Here is an 18,208-nt window from a genome sequence, read left to right as displayed (position 1 = left end):
CAGGGTCTCTGAACCATGAATGAGCTTCAGAAGGGAGGAGATTAGTATGCGTGTGCATCTTCCAAGGAGTTGGTCCATAATGTTTATCACTTATTCATCCAAGAAATACTTATTAAATAGCCAAAGAATATTCTGGGCACTGTGAAAAAAAATAGACAAAAATATCTACCCTCATAAAACTTACATTATAGTAGGGAGGCAGACAATAAGCAAGGTAAATAAAATCCAGAATTATAGATAAGTAAGAAGAAAAAGCAGAGTAGAGGGCAGGAATGAATTGGGCAGTTTTAGAAAAGATGCCCAGGGAAGATGACAGACAGTAAAGGACTAAAGGAGGTGGAGAGTGAGCCATACAGATTATGGCTCGGTGGCTCAGCGGTTGAGCATCTGCCTTTGGCTCAGGTCATAATCCCGGGGTCCTAGGATCGAGTCCCACATCGGGCTCCCTGTGAGGAGCCTACTTCTCCTCTATGTCTCTGCCTCTCTCTATGTCTCTCATGAATTTAAAAATAAATAAATAAATAAATAAATAAATAAATAAATAAATCCCTACAATTTGTAGTGGGGAGACTTGCTCCAAATTTCTATTAAAAAAGAAAAGAAAAGAAAAGAAAGGTTACAGAGGAAGCATAGTCCAGGCTGAGGGAGTAGCAAGTGCAAGGGCCAACGTGGCTTGAACAAAGTGGGCTGGGAAAAGCGTAGGAGTAAATAAGGTCAGAAAGGTAATAGGCCCAATCATATGAGGATCATATAGGCCTTGTAGACATTATGAGGGCTTGGGCTTTGTGTTGAGTGAGGAAAACCATTGGAAGATTTTGAGCAGAGGAATAACATGATGTGACTTAGGTTTTACCAAAATCACTCAGGTTGATTGGTTAGCATTAGAGAAAAGAGACAGGAGCAGAAGGTAGTAGACAAGGGAAGAGGCTATAGCAAATATCCAGGCAAGTGGGTAATGGTTATGATGACTTGGTCACAGTGGTACATTGAGGTAGTGAGAAGTGGCTGGGTAGATGCAGATTCTGTGTGTATTTTGATGGTAGAGCCAGTAGAATTGCTAATGCATGTGACATTGGGTGCTGAGGCAGGAGCAACAGATTTTACTAGGTTTTTGACCTGAACAACTAGAAAAACAAAATTGCCATCTGAGAAGGGGAAGACTATCAAAAACGGATTTGGCAGAAACAACCAGGCATGTAGTTTTGGGTATATTAAGTGTACTAGACATCCAAGAGGACATTTTGAGTAGGCAATTGGATATAAGTTGGATATCTACTTCTGGAGTTCAGGAGGAATGTACAGGCTGGATATCGGGATCTAGATATAATCAGCAAATAGATTTAAAGCCATGAGATTTTATGAAATCACCAGAAGAGTGAGTATAGAAAGGAAAGAGAACAGGTTCCTCCTAAGCCCTGAGGAAATTAGGAGGAATCAGCAAAGGTTGAGAAGGAATAGCTGGAAAAGTAGAAAGAAAACTTGGAGAGGCTGGTGTTATAGAAGCCAAATAAAGAAAAATTTTCCAAGGAGGAGGAAACCATCAGCTGTATTAAAAGCAATTGAGGGATCCCTGGGTGGCGCAGTGGTTTGGCGCTTGCCTTTGGCCCAGGGCGCGATCCTGGAGACCCGGGATCGAATCCCACGTCGGGCTCCCGGTGCATGGAGCCTGCTTCTCCCTCTGCCTGTGTCTCTGCCTCTCTCTCTCTCTCACTGTGTGCCTATCATAAATAAATAAAAATTTAAAAAAAAAAAAAATAAATAAAAGCAATTGATAGTTCAGATGGAAAACAAGACAGAGATTTTAGATTTAACAATTAGAGGTCATTGGTGACTTACAGGGCACTTTCAGTGGAGTGGTGGGTACAAAAGCTAGATAAGAATGTGTTTAAGAGACAAGCACAGGAGAGAAATTAGAGACAGGGAGTGTAGATAACTTTGTCAAGGAGCTTTTCTACTCAGGGAAGGAGAGAAGTGGAGCAGTCACTAGAGTGGGATTCTCAAAGTTATCTGTGACATGTAAGAAGAAGCACCACTATAGAAGAAAGCCAAAGGTGTATGAGTGGAAGGAAATCCAGGGTGGGTCCCAGACAGTGCCAGAACCAGGCTCAAGACTTGACTTTTTGCCTTGCCCTGTTCCAGGAGAGTCCTCCAGAAGTCTTCATAGAAGGCATTTTCCAGCCAAGCTATAAAAGTGGGAAGCTACATACTTTGGAGAACTTACTAGAATCCATTGATCCAACCTTAGAGAGCTGGGGAAAGTACTTGATAGCTGCCTGCCAACATTTACAGAAGAAGAACTACTACCACATTCTATACGAACTGCAGCAGTTTATGAAGGTAATAGCCCCTTCTCGCCCTCTACTTCTGTTGATGACGCCTTGCCATACAGGGAGACTGTATAGGATGAGGGAACAAGACTGTCATTTGGCCTCACTATTTGACCAACCCTAGAACAAATCCATGTGGCTCTCTAGCATTGTTGAATAATAATAGGATTTCCATCCTCATCCTAAAGAGGCAAACCTTAACCTTGTCTGTAATGACATTCTTCAGAATTCAAGGAAGATGAAAAAAAGATCTGTGGCGATTTCAAGATGAGCAAGAAGCATAAATGCAGAATTCATAAGGAATGATGGAGAAATGTTTTTAGAGAAAATATATGAAGGGAGAGGAAATAAGTTTCCCCCAGTCTATCCAAGGATTGCAAACCCTAAATTACAGAAAAATTGAACCAAAGTGAGAGTGAAGCCGAGCTGAATGGAGAATCAGAAGTATCCTTTTTGAAGATCTCTTCTGTGGTGGAATAACATTTTTTTTTTTTTTTTTTAGATTTTTATTTATTTATTCATGAAAGACGCAGAGAGAGAGCGAGGCAGAGACACAGGCAGAGGGAGAAGCAGGCTCCATGCAGGAAGCCTGATGTGGGACTCGATCCTGGGTCTCCAGGATCAGGCCCTGGTCCGAAGGCAGTGCTAAACCGCTGAGCCACCAGGGCTCCCGATTTTTTAACATTTTTTAAAAATTTTTATTTATTTATTCATGAGAGACACTCTGTGGTGGAATAAAGTCCTTCCCAGGAGTTCAGCCAGTTGGCTTGCTTTAGGATCCCTTGGGCTTAAGAGTAACTAACACAGAAGAGTTGCGCAGCTAGTGATGGGAGTGAATGTTGTGTTGCAGTTGCAACACAGCTTCATGGTGGAAATCAGGTCAGAATCCTCCTCACACCCATACCCTCCAATATCCCTGAACTCATTTGACCTGAACATTCATTTTCCTCTTCTAGGACCAAGTCCGGGCCGCCATGACCTGTATCCGATTCTTCAGTCACAAAGCAAAGACTTACACAGAACTGGGAGAAAAGCTCTCATGGCTGCTTAAGGCCAAGGACCACTTGAAGATCTACCTCCAAGATACCTCCCGCGGTACCAGAAGGAAGAAAACCACCTTCTTCCAAAAAAAGATGACTGCCGCTGATGTGTCAAGGTAGCCCGAGGCTCAGGAAACAGTTAGGGTGGGCAGAAGGGCTGGAATAGAGTGTCTATTGATGGTGAAGCTGCGCTTGTCCATTCCTGAACCCTTGAAAGAGAACACATCTAAAGGGAGCAACAGTGGCCAGTACAAGTCTGGAGAGCCTACAAAGGAGCTTGCAGAGAAGAGAGCAGGGGAAATATTGAGATCAGACCCCTTCCAGTAGGCAGGAAAAAGAGATCCTGAGAGATTGTTGGCCTGTCCCTGTCTCCATCTTCCTCTCATACTCCTCCCTTCTCCCTTGCCGAGCAGCAGTCACACTGGCCTCCTTGGGCTCCTCCACACACCAGGCCCTTCCCTTCTCTCAGTCTTCATGCTGGTTCGTCCTTTCACTCTTTGCTTACAATACGACATTTAAAGTAAATGCTGCACCTCGCCTTTATTGCCTCCATAGGCTCAGTCACTAAATATTTTATGCGTTCATTCATTATTCATCTGTCCTCTAGCCTATGAACCCTGTGAGGGCAGGGTTCATGTCCCTCTTGACCTCTGTTGTTATCTGCAGCACCTAGGTGCTTTGTAAATACTGATTCAGGGACCAGACTTTTCATCCAGTTCCACAGAGCAGCTATAACCCCACTGAGGCACCTCTGTACAGGGTACCAGATCACCCTTTTCGTCTTGTTGTAACTTCTCAGAGGGTATTTTGGATCGCTTCTCCCTCCATATCATTTCTTTTGCCTTTTCCCATGCCATCTTAACATGATTTCTCATGGCCCTAATCACTCCTGAAGTGCCTCAGGAAGCTAGATTGCTCATCTCTCGTCCCCATAGGCACATGAACACACTTCAGCTGCAGATGGAAGTGACCAGGTTCTTACATCGGTGCGAAAGTGCTGGGACCTCTCAAATCACCACCTTGCCTCTGCCCACTCTCTTTGGAAATAACCACATGAAAATGGATGTTGCCTGCAAGGTACATACAAATGTTTTAGACCTCTGATGGACTGCTCTTATCTTTCAGAAGCTTATCATAATTGTAATCATCTAGCTAGTATTTCAGTTGTTCATTTGAAAGCTGCCTTCCCACTAGAATGTGAGCCAAAAGAGGCTGGAGATCGAGTCCATTTTGATTACTCTTGTATCCCCAGTGCCTGGTACTTAGTCGAGTCTCAACAAATATTTGTTGAATAAAGGGGGCTCTCTTCCTTGATAGAAGGGCTACTCCATAATTATTGCTTCTTTAAGCACATTTTACTCTCCTTTTCAGGTCATGCTAGGAGGGAAGAATGTGGAAGATGGTTTTGGAATTGCATTCCGTGTTCTGCAGGTATGACATGAGTCACTCAGGATTATGCTGAGGGCAGTCAGGACCTGAGTGCAGTTCCGTGAGAGACTATCCTTCAGAAAACCTTTATCCCAAGGGTAGCAGATTTATGTATACAAACTAAAGAAGTCAGGGTGGCTATTTACAGACTGTGTCAGATTCAGGATTCTGGGACACTTTGCCAAAAGCCAAGTAACCGATGACAAGTTCATCAAAAGCTATCAAATAAATACCTGAAACCAGGTCTAGGACAGCTCCCACAGCTGTTTCCCTCTGAGGGGAGCATGGCTGAAGGATGTGGCAGGGGATGAGTGGGGGGGGGGGGGGGGTCCTGTGCAACAGGAAGGGCCACTGGCAGAATGGGCTGCCCCTCCATCCATCTGCCTAAGAGCTGGCTCAAGGAGTACCTTGTGTTGCCTGTGGCAAGAGGACACCGGTGTGGGACGCCAGGGTGGCTCAGTGGTTGAACGTCTGCCTTTGGCTCTTGGCATGATCCCAGGATCAGTGGTTTAGTCCCGCATCAGGCTCCTTGCAGGGAGCCTGCTTCTCCCTCTGCCAATGTCTCTGCCTCTCTCTCTGTGTCTCTCATGAATAAATAAATAAAATCTTTAAAAAAAAAACAAACAAAAAAAAAGAACACTGGAGCAGAGTGTGGAGCAGGGCACCACAAGATTTAAAGTTTCTCCAGACCACTGCCCCCTTCCCCCCACCACTAGACCGTTCCACATAGATACCCTAAGAACCATCACTCTGGGCAGGTGGGGTCTGAATACATTGTATGTGTCTTGAGGATCAATGGCTTCATGAATGACCGGACTAATTCCTTTCTTTTCCACCTATTCCAGTGTTGGAAAAAGCTCTCCACACCCAAGCTGCCCTGGTGGACAGGCAGAGCCACAGCTCCTCTCAGACTCTGTCAAGGATTATCATAGATCGAGTTTAAAGTGGTAGTTTCTTAAACTGGTAGTTTTTAGCAAATCAGTCTTTTGGTGAATTGGTTTGTTTCCAAATACTAAGGCATCTGCTGATAGAGAACCAAGAGTCCGCAGCAGCCAATACCAACCCTCACCATCCCTTTCCTAAGACAAAGGTGGCTCATGAAAAAAGGAATGAACTAGCCTTGAGAATTTGATTAAAAATATTTTCGGAAAGTGACACAACAGTGAATGAGACATACTATTTTAGATACCAAGGTTACGATTGTTTTGGTCGCTTCCTAAAATGCCTAATTCCAAAAGGAACTTTTTGCTTGTTTTTGTTTGTTATATGAATGTTTTCTACTATGACTACAACCAATATGGCTTATCTACGCCAAGCATAGTGGGGATTTTTTTAAGTGTTGCCTTCCTTCCTACTGCTGATGTCCCCTGCTCCCCTAAACCCATTATCCTGTGTTCTCTTCTAGGACTTCCAGCTGGATGCTGCTGCCACCTACTGCAGAGCTGCCCGGCAGTTGGTGGAGAGGGAGAAATACAGTGAAATCCAGCAATTGCTCAAGTGTGTCAGTGAGTCAGGCATGGCAGCCAAAAGTGATGGGGACACCATCCTTCTCAACTGCTTGGAAGCATTCAAGAGAATTCCACCCCAGGTATGCTCACTTCTTTACCTCTTGGCTCCTCCATCTGTTTCATTGTCTTCACATCCCCCTCTTGGTTTTCCTGTTCCCTGTGATATACTCATAATGTACTGACACTCTGCAAGATCCCTTCATCTTTCTGACTCCTCTGTAATATTGGTCTCACCTTAATCAACTCTTCCCTGGAAGGAAAATTTATGGTCATAACCTCTATATCCGGAGGGTGTCCCTCAATATCCATTGTCTAACATCTGTACCTGTGGACAGACCAATCTGAACTTCTCCCTGTGAGGTAGAGGAGGTCAGGGTGGGTGTGCAGATGGCCTTTGAGCATGTTGCCTATGAAATTGTCCCCCGTGGCTTCTTTATGAGGTAAACAGAGCCATATCCACTTGTGAAGGCCAAGGACAGTCCTCTCAGGAGCTGTTCTTTTTCCTCAAACTCCCAGGTGTAGTGTTATCATTAGATTTCCCTTGATGCTCTTATAGCAGAAGTTGAGTTAAAAAGTCAGAACATGCAAGCTGAAGCCACATTGGGCCTCAGCTCCCATGCTGGGGACTCTTCCTCCTCTCACAACCAATGCTTCTGTTCTGCACAGGAGCTGGAGGGTCTGATCCAGGCGATACACAGTGATGACAACAAGGTGAGCAGAACTGTCCCCAAACCCTGGTGATGTTCATGAGCAGCAGCTCCGGCTTCCCTTTTCACCTTTATCCCTTGGTCCCCACAACGGTTCCATTCAACCTGTATCTCAGCTTCTTTGTTATTCAGAGGTGGAGGGTGGGGGTGCAGAGAGAAAATAGATGGAGCACACACAAACACTGACTTCATGAGTCCTTGCTTTCCCACTTCTTTATGTCCACTTTCCATGCAGAGCTTTCTCAGAGACCCCTAGGAAATCCTTCATTTCTGTCTTCAGGTTAACTGACTGAATGAGGTTCTCAGAGTGGGTAGGCATTTCTTTATCCTGGAGGGGAAGGATACCCTGTACAGGAAGGATAAAATCGCACCTAGCCCTTGAGCAACAGATACCCATCTGTGTCTCATTCTCCAGAGCAGGCTGCTTCCCTGAGGTCAGTGAACTCTTCCTATTGAGTAGGAAATCAGTGCTTCTGCAGGGAGTGCCAGCCAGAATAGACATCCTCCCAGCTGCTCCTATTTGGGCCTAGCCATAGGCCAGCAGTGGCAAAGGAAAACCAAGCCAGACTGCCCTGGCCACTAGCAGTGGGAAAATTTGGCAGCTCAGTCCCTGGTGAAGAAAACTAATGTCAGGCACAGGGCTTCTTACACAACCACAGAGCTGCTCCCCGTGGTAGTATTGCTGATACCCAGACTGAATTTGCCTGGCCTTCTTCATTCAAGGAATTAGGGAGAACATGTTCTGAACATTTCTTTGTTTATGCATGCAGCATCCAGATGACCTCCTATGGAAAGGATGGAATTTTGGTTTTTTTTGTTGTTGTTGTTTTGTTTTGTTTTGTTTTGTTTTAATTTTTTTTTTTTTAATTTTTTTTTTTATTTATTTATGATAGTCACAGAGAGATAGAGAGAGAGGCAGAGACACAGGCAGAGGGAGAAGCAGGCTCCATGCACCGGGAGCCCAACGTGGGATTCGATCCCGGGTCTCCAGGATCGCGCCCTGGGCCAAAGGCAGGCGCCAAACCGCTGCGCCACCCAGGGATCCCTGTTTTAATTTTTTTTAAATTTTTATTTATTTATGATAGTCACAGAGAGAGAGAGAGAGAGAGAGGCAGAGACATGGCAGAGGGAGAAGCAGAGGGAGAAGCAGGCTCCATGCACCGGGAGCCTGATGTGGGATTCGATCCCGGGTCTCCAGGATCACTCCCTGGGCCAAAGGCAGGCGCCAAACCGCTGCGCCACCCAGGGATCCCAAGGATGGAATTTTGATATTGTGAATTGTAGAGAATTACTTTCTCAGAATCATAATGAGGATCCAGCAGCCAAGCCAGACACCCCAGTTCCCTGTATCCCACACTGTGGTCCTTCTCCAAGGCTGCAGGACAAGGCTCAGTGAGCCTCCCCCACTGCAAGACAGGCCATGCCATGTCTCTCAAAAAAACATACATTAAAATCTTGACAGTTGTTCTTACTTTTACAGGTCTTTTTCTCTCAGCAGCTGTTTTCATGCACTACTTAAGTGATCTCAGGCCACAAGGTCTTGCCAAAAATCAGCCTTACTCAGTTCCTATTGCAGACTTTGTGACAAAATGCTCTCTCCTCTAGGCAGGAATTTTGGCTGCCAACTTGTGATATTATGTTTAACGTACATGCATGTTAAGTAGAGCTGAAGGCCTGGGTGAGAGGAAGCGTCCTGGGGCAGCAGGTAGATATCCAGACAGCAGGACTTGATGACTTAGTAAGCTTAGAGAATATCCAACATCTTCTAGCTTTAGAAGATTATCTGTAGTTGAGCTTAGGATAGAAAGACTCCAAGGACCGAGACAAAAAAAAGATCAAAGATTGAAACATGAAGAGAGAAGAGTTCCTTCTAAACCACCAGAAGGGACTGTCACAGCAGAAAGGCAGTTGCTGGTGGAAACTCTTGAGGCAGCTCATGAGGGCCTTGCTGTTAACTGGCCTACAACACTGGCAAACCAAGGATGTGCTGGTGAGATCAGGGCTAGGGAAGGCAGGGGTTATAGTCTCCACTAAGCCAGGGGTTAGTGAGATGGAGGGCCTCCAGAGTGGGAAAGAGACACCCCTCAAACCCAAAAGTGAGACACCTCTGATCCAAACAGCACAAGTCAAGTCAGCGTGGGATTAGACCTTAAATTGGATCTTTTCTAATTGTGTGTATGCATGTCCATCCCTGAATTTCCAATTACAAGATTAAATACAGCAAGGTAAAACAGAAAAATAGTGAAGGAACAAGAATCTGTGTGCCCATTGTAAGAGAGAGATAGAGATATGATGATTCATCCATTCATTCAGTCACTTAATGCATATTTATTGAATACCTAACACATACTAAGCCATGCGCTAGGTACCACAAGTACAAGAAGTAGAAAAAGCAAACAGTATCCCTGTCCTCATGGAGCTTAAAATCTAGTCAAGGGAAGAGACATCAATCAAATAACCACCCAGACAACTACAAAATCTTAAACTCATGACTCTTCAACTCTTAAACTCAGGAACAAAGTTGACTCTGAAGCTAGGCAGAAGCTGGGGAGCCCAGGATAGTAAAGAGGAAGCCCTCAGAAGGAATAGACAGAGGCTAGACTCTGCCCACCTGCCTGCTTTCTTTTTGAAATTCTTAGATTATCTGTAATAATTATAAAATAACACAGTGTAATGGCTTAATGTCCAGAATATTTCAGTTGCTACAATGTAATGAAAGACAAGAACCCAATCATTAATTTGGTAAATGAGAACTGATCTTTCATCTGGTGAACCCTGACACAGCTCTGTTTGTTGCTTCATCACCCGTGATGATTTCTTTTTGGCTATCTCTTATACCCGATTGCCAGGTTCAGGCCTACCTGACGTGTTGCAAGCTGCGTTCTGCCTACCTGATTGCCGTGAAGCAAGAGCACTCACGGGCCACGGTCCTGGTTCAGCAGGTGCAGCAGGCTGCCAAGAGCAGCGGGGATGCCGTAGTGCAAGACATCTGTGCCCAGTGGCTTCTAACAAGCCACACCCGAGGTACCCACGGCTCAGGCTCCAGGAAGTGACTGGGCAGTGGGGCCTGAATACTGTGGAGAGACAGAGATGATCTCTACCTCTTTCCTCCTGTGCACTGGGACTTCCTTGGCTCTGCCCCTGGTCGGAAAGAGCTGGATTGGACCCTACTTGCCATCTTGGGCAAAGATAGGACCTTTCACGCCACGCAAGTGCCATGTTTCTGTAAAATTGTGGAATCTGTGTTTGTCTGGAGATGGCCAGTTCTTTCTACCTCAGAGTGAGTGTGTGTGTGTGTGTGTGCACACTCCTGTGCACTCATGTTTACGTCTAAGCATTTCTGAACAAGCAAAACTCTCCCCCACCAAAAAGAGACACTTTACTTTAGACTTCTACCCGTCTGAAAACCTTCCCTGCGTTTTGGTTCTTAACCCGGGTCATCCTATTTATACACAGTTCCTTCCGTGTGGAGATGCTCAGTAGTTCCTCATAACTAGAAAAGTTTCACAGAGAATTCTAGAGCAGCACCAAAAGGATTGCCTCTTTTTTCTTCCTTCCCCTCCCAAAATTCAGAGATGGCCTTGGGGCAAGTGCTACCCATGGAATAAAAGTCATCCACGTATGTCCTGTCACAAGCACAAGGTGTTACCAGGAGTCTTTGGAAGGTAGCCTGAATAGAAGGATCCTCAGGTGCTGGCATCTGAAAGCTGTGGATGCAAACAGTGAGGGGCCAGAGCCCCTGCTGACCAGCAGGCGGGACACCATTACATCCATCCATCAGGGAGAGGAAGATGAACCTCTCCAAACAAGAATGCAGGGAGGTTGCTGACAAGCACAGAGCTGGCTTCTGTGGATATCACTGCCACAAAGAAAGAATGTGGCTCTCTGTTTGAGAGTGGGGAGAAAACCGGTAGCCAAGATCCTAAGACTAAAATGGCCAGACTGCCTATTTGAGTGACAGTCCTATGTGTGCCCCTTTTAAATGGTTAGGAAACCACTTCTCTCCTGCTTCTTCACAGTCTCAGCAGGACCACAAGATGAAGATGAAGTGGCCCAGGATCATTGAGGCAGTACACGTATTTGTCTTCACAGAGGGAGTCAACAGTTGGGCCTGTGGATAAGAATCAGAAAAAAAAAAAAAGAAGAAGAAGAAGAAAAAGGAGACGATGAATAGGTCCCTCACAGTTGATAGAAAACCAGGCAAAAATTGGGCACTGGCTTGTGTTCCCACACCAGATATGATTTTAAAAGGGTCTGTCATACTCAGTGACTTGGATTTGCAAATGAGGGCCCTAAGGAAAGCTCTGCAACTCTGAGCCTCCCACCAGCTGGAGCTCAGTCTCTTGACCTCACATTTGTTGCTGAGACAAAGAGGAACTGGAAGCCAAAGTCTGGTGCTTAGACCCTATGGATTTCTTTCTGAATGAGGTTTTTTGATAGTAAAAAAGCAACTAGTAGGGGCATCTGTCAGATTCAGAGCTTTGGTCCTGTAGAGAGAAGAAAGACTGCAAAGGAATTTTCAGATCTCTCCTGGGGGGAAGTTTAGCAAGTGAAGTGGTTTTCCTTCTCTGGATCATAGAATCATCTGTCTTCCAGGCATGTCATTCCCTGGCATCTGCTTGTCTTTCTGAGTCTGCCTGCCCTCTTTGCACTGAACATAAGCACTTTATATGAATGGGTTGCAGATCTTGCAGCTCTTTAATTTGGGATGTTATGACCATATTTTTCTTTTTCTTCTAACCAGTTGAACTGTAAAATAGGTAACCATTGACTAGGCTGACATAAGATGAGGCTAAAGGCCTTTGAGCATCACACCGTGGTCTCCAGGAAAAAAAAAAAAAATACGTGTTGAAGGGTTTACTACAAGCAAGCCACAATAAAGTGTCTGTCCTACCAGGTTTTTGGCTTCATGACTTTTTTGTGATATCTTGTTCTTACCCTTCTCTTCCTTTTTGCCTTGTCTTCTGTTTGAAGAGAAACCATGGTTGGGGGAGCTCAGATGGCCTTCAATTCTTGAACTTTCTTGAAAGATTCCCATCATAACTAATAATAACTCTTTGGTTAGGATTTATTTCAAGTTTCTTATGTGTTCATAACTATTAGTGTACTCTCTATCACCAGAAAACTTTTTTGCTTCAGTTGGGTTTGTAGGTAGAAGTAGATTATACACTCATCAAGTATAAAAAGTAAGTGAAAAGTCCTCCCTTCCCTGTCCCCTCAATCCAGTGCCCTCTCAGAGGCCACCAATGCTACCGATTTCTAGTGTTTAGTTCCAGAGCTATTTTATTGCATAAGCCAAAAGCAGTAATTAAAATATTCCATGGTGAAAGATATGCCATAATTTTTAGCCAGTCTCTTAGATATTTTACGTCATTGCTATCTTTCACCACCACAAGTTATGCTGCAGTGAATTATCTTGTCTAGAATGCCCCTGGGTCAGAGGATATGTGCATTTGACAAATATTGCCAGTTGCCTTCCTAAGAGATCATAGCAATTAACTCTTCCACTAGCAGTGTAGGACAGAGCCTGCTTTCCCATACCCTTGCCATCAAACTTTGTAGCTCTTTACCAGTCTGATAAATGAAAAATAGTAGTCTGAACACTTTTTTTAAGCTGCTCATCATTTTTAAAATTCCATATTCTTTTTAATATCAACCAAATTGTAAATCTTCAAAACCAAGTATAGGATCTTTGGGGAAAGTAGAATTCAAACTTAGCTTAAATTGTTTTCTTGTCACTCTCTTAGAGCATGTATTTGCAGTATAATATTTGAGCCATGGACTGTAGCATTGCTGCCATTATCTCCTTTCCCCAGAAATATGACCTCCTCTAATTTCTTGTTCAAAAAAAAAAAAAAAAAAGTCCAGAAACAAACACAAAATTATTGATGAAAGTAGACTTGTAAATCCTGGTATGAACATGACACAAAGATGTATCACAACACAGATAATTAGAAAACCCAATCTAACACTAGGATAGGGGACTGTAGACTATGTTTAGAAACCTGAGACACTCCAAAGTTACCAGATATCTTTGGCTGAAGCTTAAAGTAGGTCAGATGCTCCTAGACCCTCTTTATACCAAAGCAACCAAATATCAGTAGTTCCTTAACCCACAGGTTATGGCCTTTTCTTGGTCAGCATCCTCTCTTCCACAGTAATAGTGTTGACTTGCCTATCCATAAAACTTCCAGTTCCTCTACAACAAATTCATTCCACATCTTGGTTATTGAATGGCTTTCCTCAGTGGAGTGCTTTCTGCTCCCTGTTTCTTTGTGTTATTTCTGCTTGGAACCCTTCCTTCACAACCTCTTGTTCTCTACCCCACCCTTCAGTCTACCATTGTCAAAACCCTTTCTTCAGGCTCATTTTAAGTCCCATTTCCTCAAAAATTATTTACTTATCTGGCTATACTTCCTCTTCATCCCCCCTAAAAGACAAAATTCTTAATAAGATTCTATCCATTCTCTCTTGACACTTCACTGTCCCATACAAATCCCATAATTTCAGCGTTCATCTTGGTTTGCTGAGTTCTAAACCAAAGTTTTCCCCTCTTAATTCCTGTCCACATCAAACCTGCCTTTTGATTGTTTCCTGGAAGTCACCCACATGACTACCTGTACCATGACTAACCACATGGCTAATATTATAAAAATATTAGCAAGTCCAAAATGGAACACATCTTATTACACCCACAAACCTGATCTTCCTCCTTCAGTGATTTGTATTACTGTTACGCATGCTGCCTGAGTTAGAAACATCAGGGTTTGTCTGTATTGCCCCTCATTCAAACACTCAGGTACCTACCATGCATCAAGCATATATCCAGTTAGAAGCCAAATTTTGTTATCATCCTGCCTTTCCAGTTAGAAAAATCTAAATTTAATGAAGACAGGAATTTAAAGATAGAAATTTGGCTCCTGCTTTTTATGAAGTAAATTACTAAAATGGTATGTCATCTGCATGAGATAGCACCTACAAAGAAATGCTGTTGTTATTTTAGAGCTGGAAGTGACCATAGAATACATTGAATGCATCTCTTATTTTTTCATTCAATTATTCAGCAAATACAGTTAACAGTTATATAGTGAGCTGCATGCTAGAGATACAAAGATAATCAATGTAGACAAAATTTGTGTGCTCCTGGCACTTAGAGAGTCCTCACAGATGTCCAGTCACTTGCTGCAGTCACATGTAAAATATTACATGAGCAGAAGTCCACAGTGTAAATGAGAGCTCACAGGAGGAGCACTGGATACAGACTTGAAGATCAATGAAAATTTCCCCAGCAGATATAACACCCAAAACACAAATAGAAGGGGGGAAAAGAGGTTCCTGGCAGAATGAACAGCTTATCTGGGATCCAGAGACAACAGAGCATCTAAACTAAAAGAAATCAAAGAAACCAGTCAGGGTGCTATGACAAGGTCATGTGAGGTCTTGTAAGCTTGTTAAGGAGTTTGGGATTTAATCCATTGGACAATAGAAAGACACTAGAATGTTTTAAGCAAGAGAGTAACATGACGTGACTTAAATTTTAAGATCATTTGGCTGCAGAATGGAGTACACAAGTCAGGGCAAAGAATAGAATCAGATGCTAGAAAATGTGGGCAGTATCGATGCATCCTATAGCCCTTAGAATAAAGTCCAAATTCTTAACAAGGCTCAAAGACCTGCCTTATCAGATCTGTACCTACTTCTCATGTCTCACCTCCCACCTCCACCCCCTTCTTTCAGTTCCCAGATGTGGCATATTCTTTGCTCCCTCTGAGCCTGTTGCCTGGACCACTTCACTTCACCTGGCAGCTCATCCTTCAAGTCTTGCTTAAACATATGCCACTTGGTTCAGGAAGTCTTCTCTGACCTCTTCCCTTTACACCAGATTAGGACAGGCACTTCTGCCATGTGCCCTTATAGTGAGAGGACAGGTACAAGAACTCTCTTGCCAACTTCATGCTTGCAATAATCCTAAAACATAGTTATCAGTGTCGTTGTTTAATAAGTAAATGATTTGGGACACCTGGTTAAGCACCTGCCCAGGGTGTGATCCTGGAGTCCCTGATCGAGTCCCATACCAGACTCCCTGCATGGAGCCTGCTTCTCTCTCTCTGCCTCTGTCTCTCATGAATGAATAAGTAAAATCTTTTAAAAAATAAAATAAAATAAATAAATAACATGATGTCGACCTGAGGAAATCTATGATCTAAGGAGCAGGCAGAGGAAAAAAGAACTTGGCAGGAGGTCCTAGAAGGAGGAAGTGAACCAGGAGAATAGAAGGAAATAAGTTGACTTCTAGTTTCCACATGGCTCTTGTTACTCTTGAAAACCACCCCCAAAGGGCAGCCCTGGTGGCTCAGCGGTTTAGCGCCTGCCTTCAGCCCAGGGCGTGATCCTGGAGTCCCCGGGATCGAGTCCCATGTTGGGCTCCCTGCATGGAGCCTGCTTCTCCTCTGCCCCCCCTCTCTGTCTCTCATGAATAAATAAATAAACAGAAACTCTTTGATGAAACTAGGAGACAGGGATCCCTGGGTGGCGCAGTGGTTTGGCGCCTGCCTTTGGCCCAGGGCGCGATCCTGGAGACCCGGGATCGAATCCCACATCGGGCTCCCAGTGCATGGAGCCTGCTTCTCCCTCTGCCTCTCTGTGTGTGTGTGTGTGTGTGTGTGTGTGTGTGTGTGTGTGTGACTATCATAAATAAATAAAAATTTAAAAAAAAAGAAAAAGAAACTAGGAGACAACTGTTAAGAGAAATTAACAATACAAAGATTTAGAAATGGATGGAGTGACCCCTCTTCTGTTGTAGAAAGTAGAAAGGAAGAAAATATGAGTGGGATACAAGTGGGTTTGCTGATTTGGTAGCAGAAGGAGGGAGTTTATGGCTGATGACTTTCATGTTGTCTATGAAGTCAGAGGAGAAGTCACCTGTTAACAGCTCAAGGTTGCTGGTGGGTTGAGTGACTTGAGAAGATGGAGAAGACATGAACTGCGTGTTATAAGCCAAGAGGCAGTATACTGTGAAGCTTTTGAACTTATTTGGGCCTCTCTGAGTAAAGGAGTCCCTGAGAGCTGTATTTTTGGATGGGAGGCAGAGGGACAGTTTGCTGTTAGCATTTTTATGCAAATGTTACTGGTAAATTGTCTAAAAAGATCTCAGAAGCCCTTAAATACCCATGGCTCCAATTACCCATGTGGTTAATTGGAAATTAACCGTGTGGTTTTTTTTTCTTTATTTTTTTTCTCATTCTAAAGCAACATGCACTTTTGTACCTAATTTTGTACCTATAATTTTATATTCCCTTTTTTTTTTTTAAGAAGAGAGACCATGTATAATTTTATATTCCCTTTTTTTTTTTTTTTTTAAGAAGAGAGACCATGCGTGTGCACGCATCTGTTATTTGGGAGCAGAAGAGAGAGAACCTTAAGCAGGCTCCATGCCCAGCACAGAGCCAGATGCAGGGCTTGATCTCACAACTCTGAGATCATGACCTGAGCCAAAATCAAGAGTCAGATGCTTAACCAACTGAGCCACCCAGGTGCCCCTGTATTCTCTTCTTAAAGGTGGTCCCACAAATTGCCTAAACTTCCCTGGACCCCTCCTTGACTGTGGGGAAATAAGTGATCAGGCACCACTGAAGCCGGCTGACATTGATGACCAGTGGTTGGTAGTGGCTCCAGACTGGCAGGTTGAGTGATCTTTCTTTCTTTCTTTCTTTCTTTCTTTCTTTCTTTCTTTCTTTCTTTCTTTCTTCTTTCTTTCTTTTTCTTTCTTTCTTTCTTCTTTTTTTAAGATTTATTTATTCATGAGAGACATAGAGAAAGAGAGAGAGAGAGGCAGAGACATAGGCAGAGGGAGATACAGGCTCATTGAAGGGAGCCCAATGTGGAACTTGATCCCACAAATCGAGGATCACGCCCTGAGCCAGAGGCAGACACTCAATCACTGAGCCACCCAGGCGTCCTTTCTCCGGTATCATATAGAAATCAGAGATTTGGATTCTTCGAGGTTTGGCTTTTGCTAAACAGGTGTGATAATAGGACAAGGGAATTGGAAAGGGGAGCTGGAGGAAAAGGAAGTTGTGGTTAGAGTAGGAGTTGGAAGATGACATATCTGAGGAGTAGCAAGTTCATGGGATGACAGGGTGTCCAGGTGTGGCCCTTGTCATGGGAATGGGAGACCAAAGAGGAGTGGAGGAGAATATCAGTGCTGAGGAGATCAAGGAACTGAGTCTGAGTGGACATACAGCACACTTTCAAACAATAGTGCTTTGGGCAACCCATATGTATGCATGGTTATCACCTTCCTCTAGTACCATGATGGTATTTGAGTTAAGATATATACTGTCTAACCATTCTCTATCAGATAATTTATGAAGCAGAATTCTCATATGTTCAGGAAACATTCAATCTTTCTTTCATGCCAGATTGACATTACACCTCTGTGGTAGACATGAGCCCTGGCACATAAAATGGACCTCTTTTCTGGGAATTCCTGGAGCTGGGCCATCAGTGCCCATGTCAGAACTCTGTGAACAGTAATGCCCTTAGGCCCAGGCAGGAAGGGCTCCTTTCCTCAGTCATACACATTAAAAAACCCTACATTTTAAAAAACAAAAATGCACTTGGATATAGTAAATTAATTTAAGAAGTGTGAACATCTGTTATTTGGGGGGCAGCCCAGGTGGCTCAGCGGTTTAGCGCCACCTTCAGCCCAGGGCTGGCCCTGGAGACCCGGGATCAAGTCCCACATCAGGCTCCCCGCATAGAGCCTGCTTCTTCCTCTGCCTGTGTCTCTGCCTCTCTCTCTCTCTCTCTCTCTCTCTCTCTCATGAATAAATAAATAAAATCTTTTTTAAAATATCTATTATTTGGGCTGTGGTGCTCAGTTCTGACATAATATAACCTGATAGCCTAAACATCTGCTCTCATGCCTAATAACACTGTTAAAGCCCCCAGGAAAACAAGACCTGACTGCATCCAAATGCTTTGAAGGTGTTGTAGAGTGTGCTGCTGCTCCTGAGTGCAGGGAGGATTTAACAGAGGAAATGATTGAGAGGATAAAAGGCAATTTAGGCAATGTCTTTCTCAGCATGAGGATCACAGACACTTGCATTAGTATGGGGGCATCATTTTCAGTACTGCTGAGTGACTTTTTTTTTTGTCTCTCTTCTTTTTCCAAGGTGTGTATGTTTGCAACACTT

At 43.8% G+C, this 18,208-nt stretch overlaps 1 protein-coding gene across 1 annotated transcript in view; it reads left to right on the top strand.

The window, feature by feature from the left end:
* Positions 1-11,908, top strand: part of ZFYVE26 (zinc finger FYVE-type containing 26) — a 63,791-nt gene extending 51,883 nt beyond the window's left edge. The window contains exons 36-42 of the mRNA XM_026008455.2: positions 2,140-2,337; positions 3,284-3,483; positions 4,303-4,444; positions 4,739-4,798; positions 6,201-6,383; positions 6,970-7,014; positions 9,860-11,908. Coding sequence (XP_025864240.2) covers positions 2,140-2,337; positions 3,284-3,483; positions 4,303-4,444; positions 4,739-4,798; positions 6,201-6,383; positions 6,970-7,014; positions 9,860-10,063 — 1,032 coding nt within the window. The 3' untranslated portion in view covers positions 10,064-11,908. The remainder of the gene's footprint in view (positions 1-2,139; positions 2,338-3,283; positions 3,484-4,302; positions 4,445-4,738; positions 4,799-6,200; positions 6,384-6,969; positions 7,015-9,859) is intronic.
* Positions 11,909-18,208: the final 6,300 nt, after the last annotated feature.

This window comes from Vulpes vulpes, chromosome 6 (genome assembly GCF_048418805.1).
Source record: "Vulpes vulpes isolate BD-2025 chromosome 6, VulVul3, whole genome shotgun sequence".
NCBI classification, from domain to species: Eukaryota; Metazoa; Chordata; class Mammalia; order Carnivora; family Canidae; genus Vulpes; species Vulpes vulpes.
This window is presented reverse-complemented; position numbering and strand designations above follow the sequence as displayed.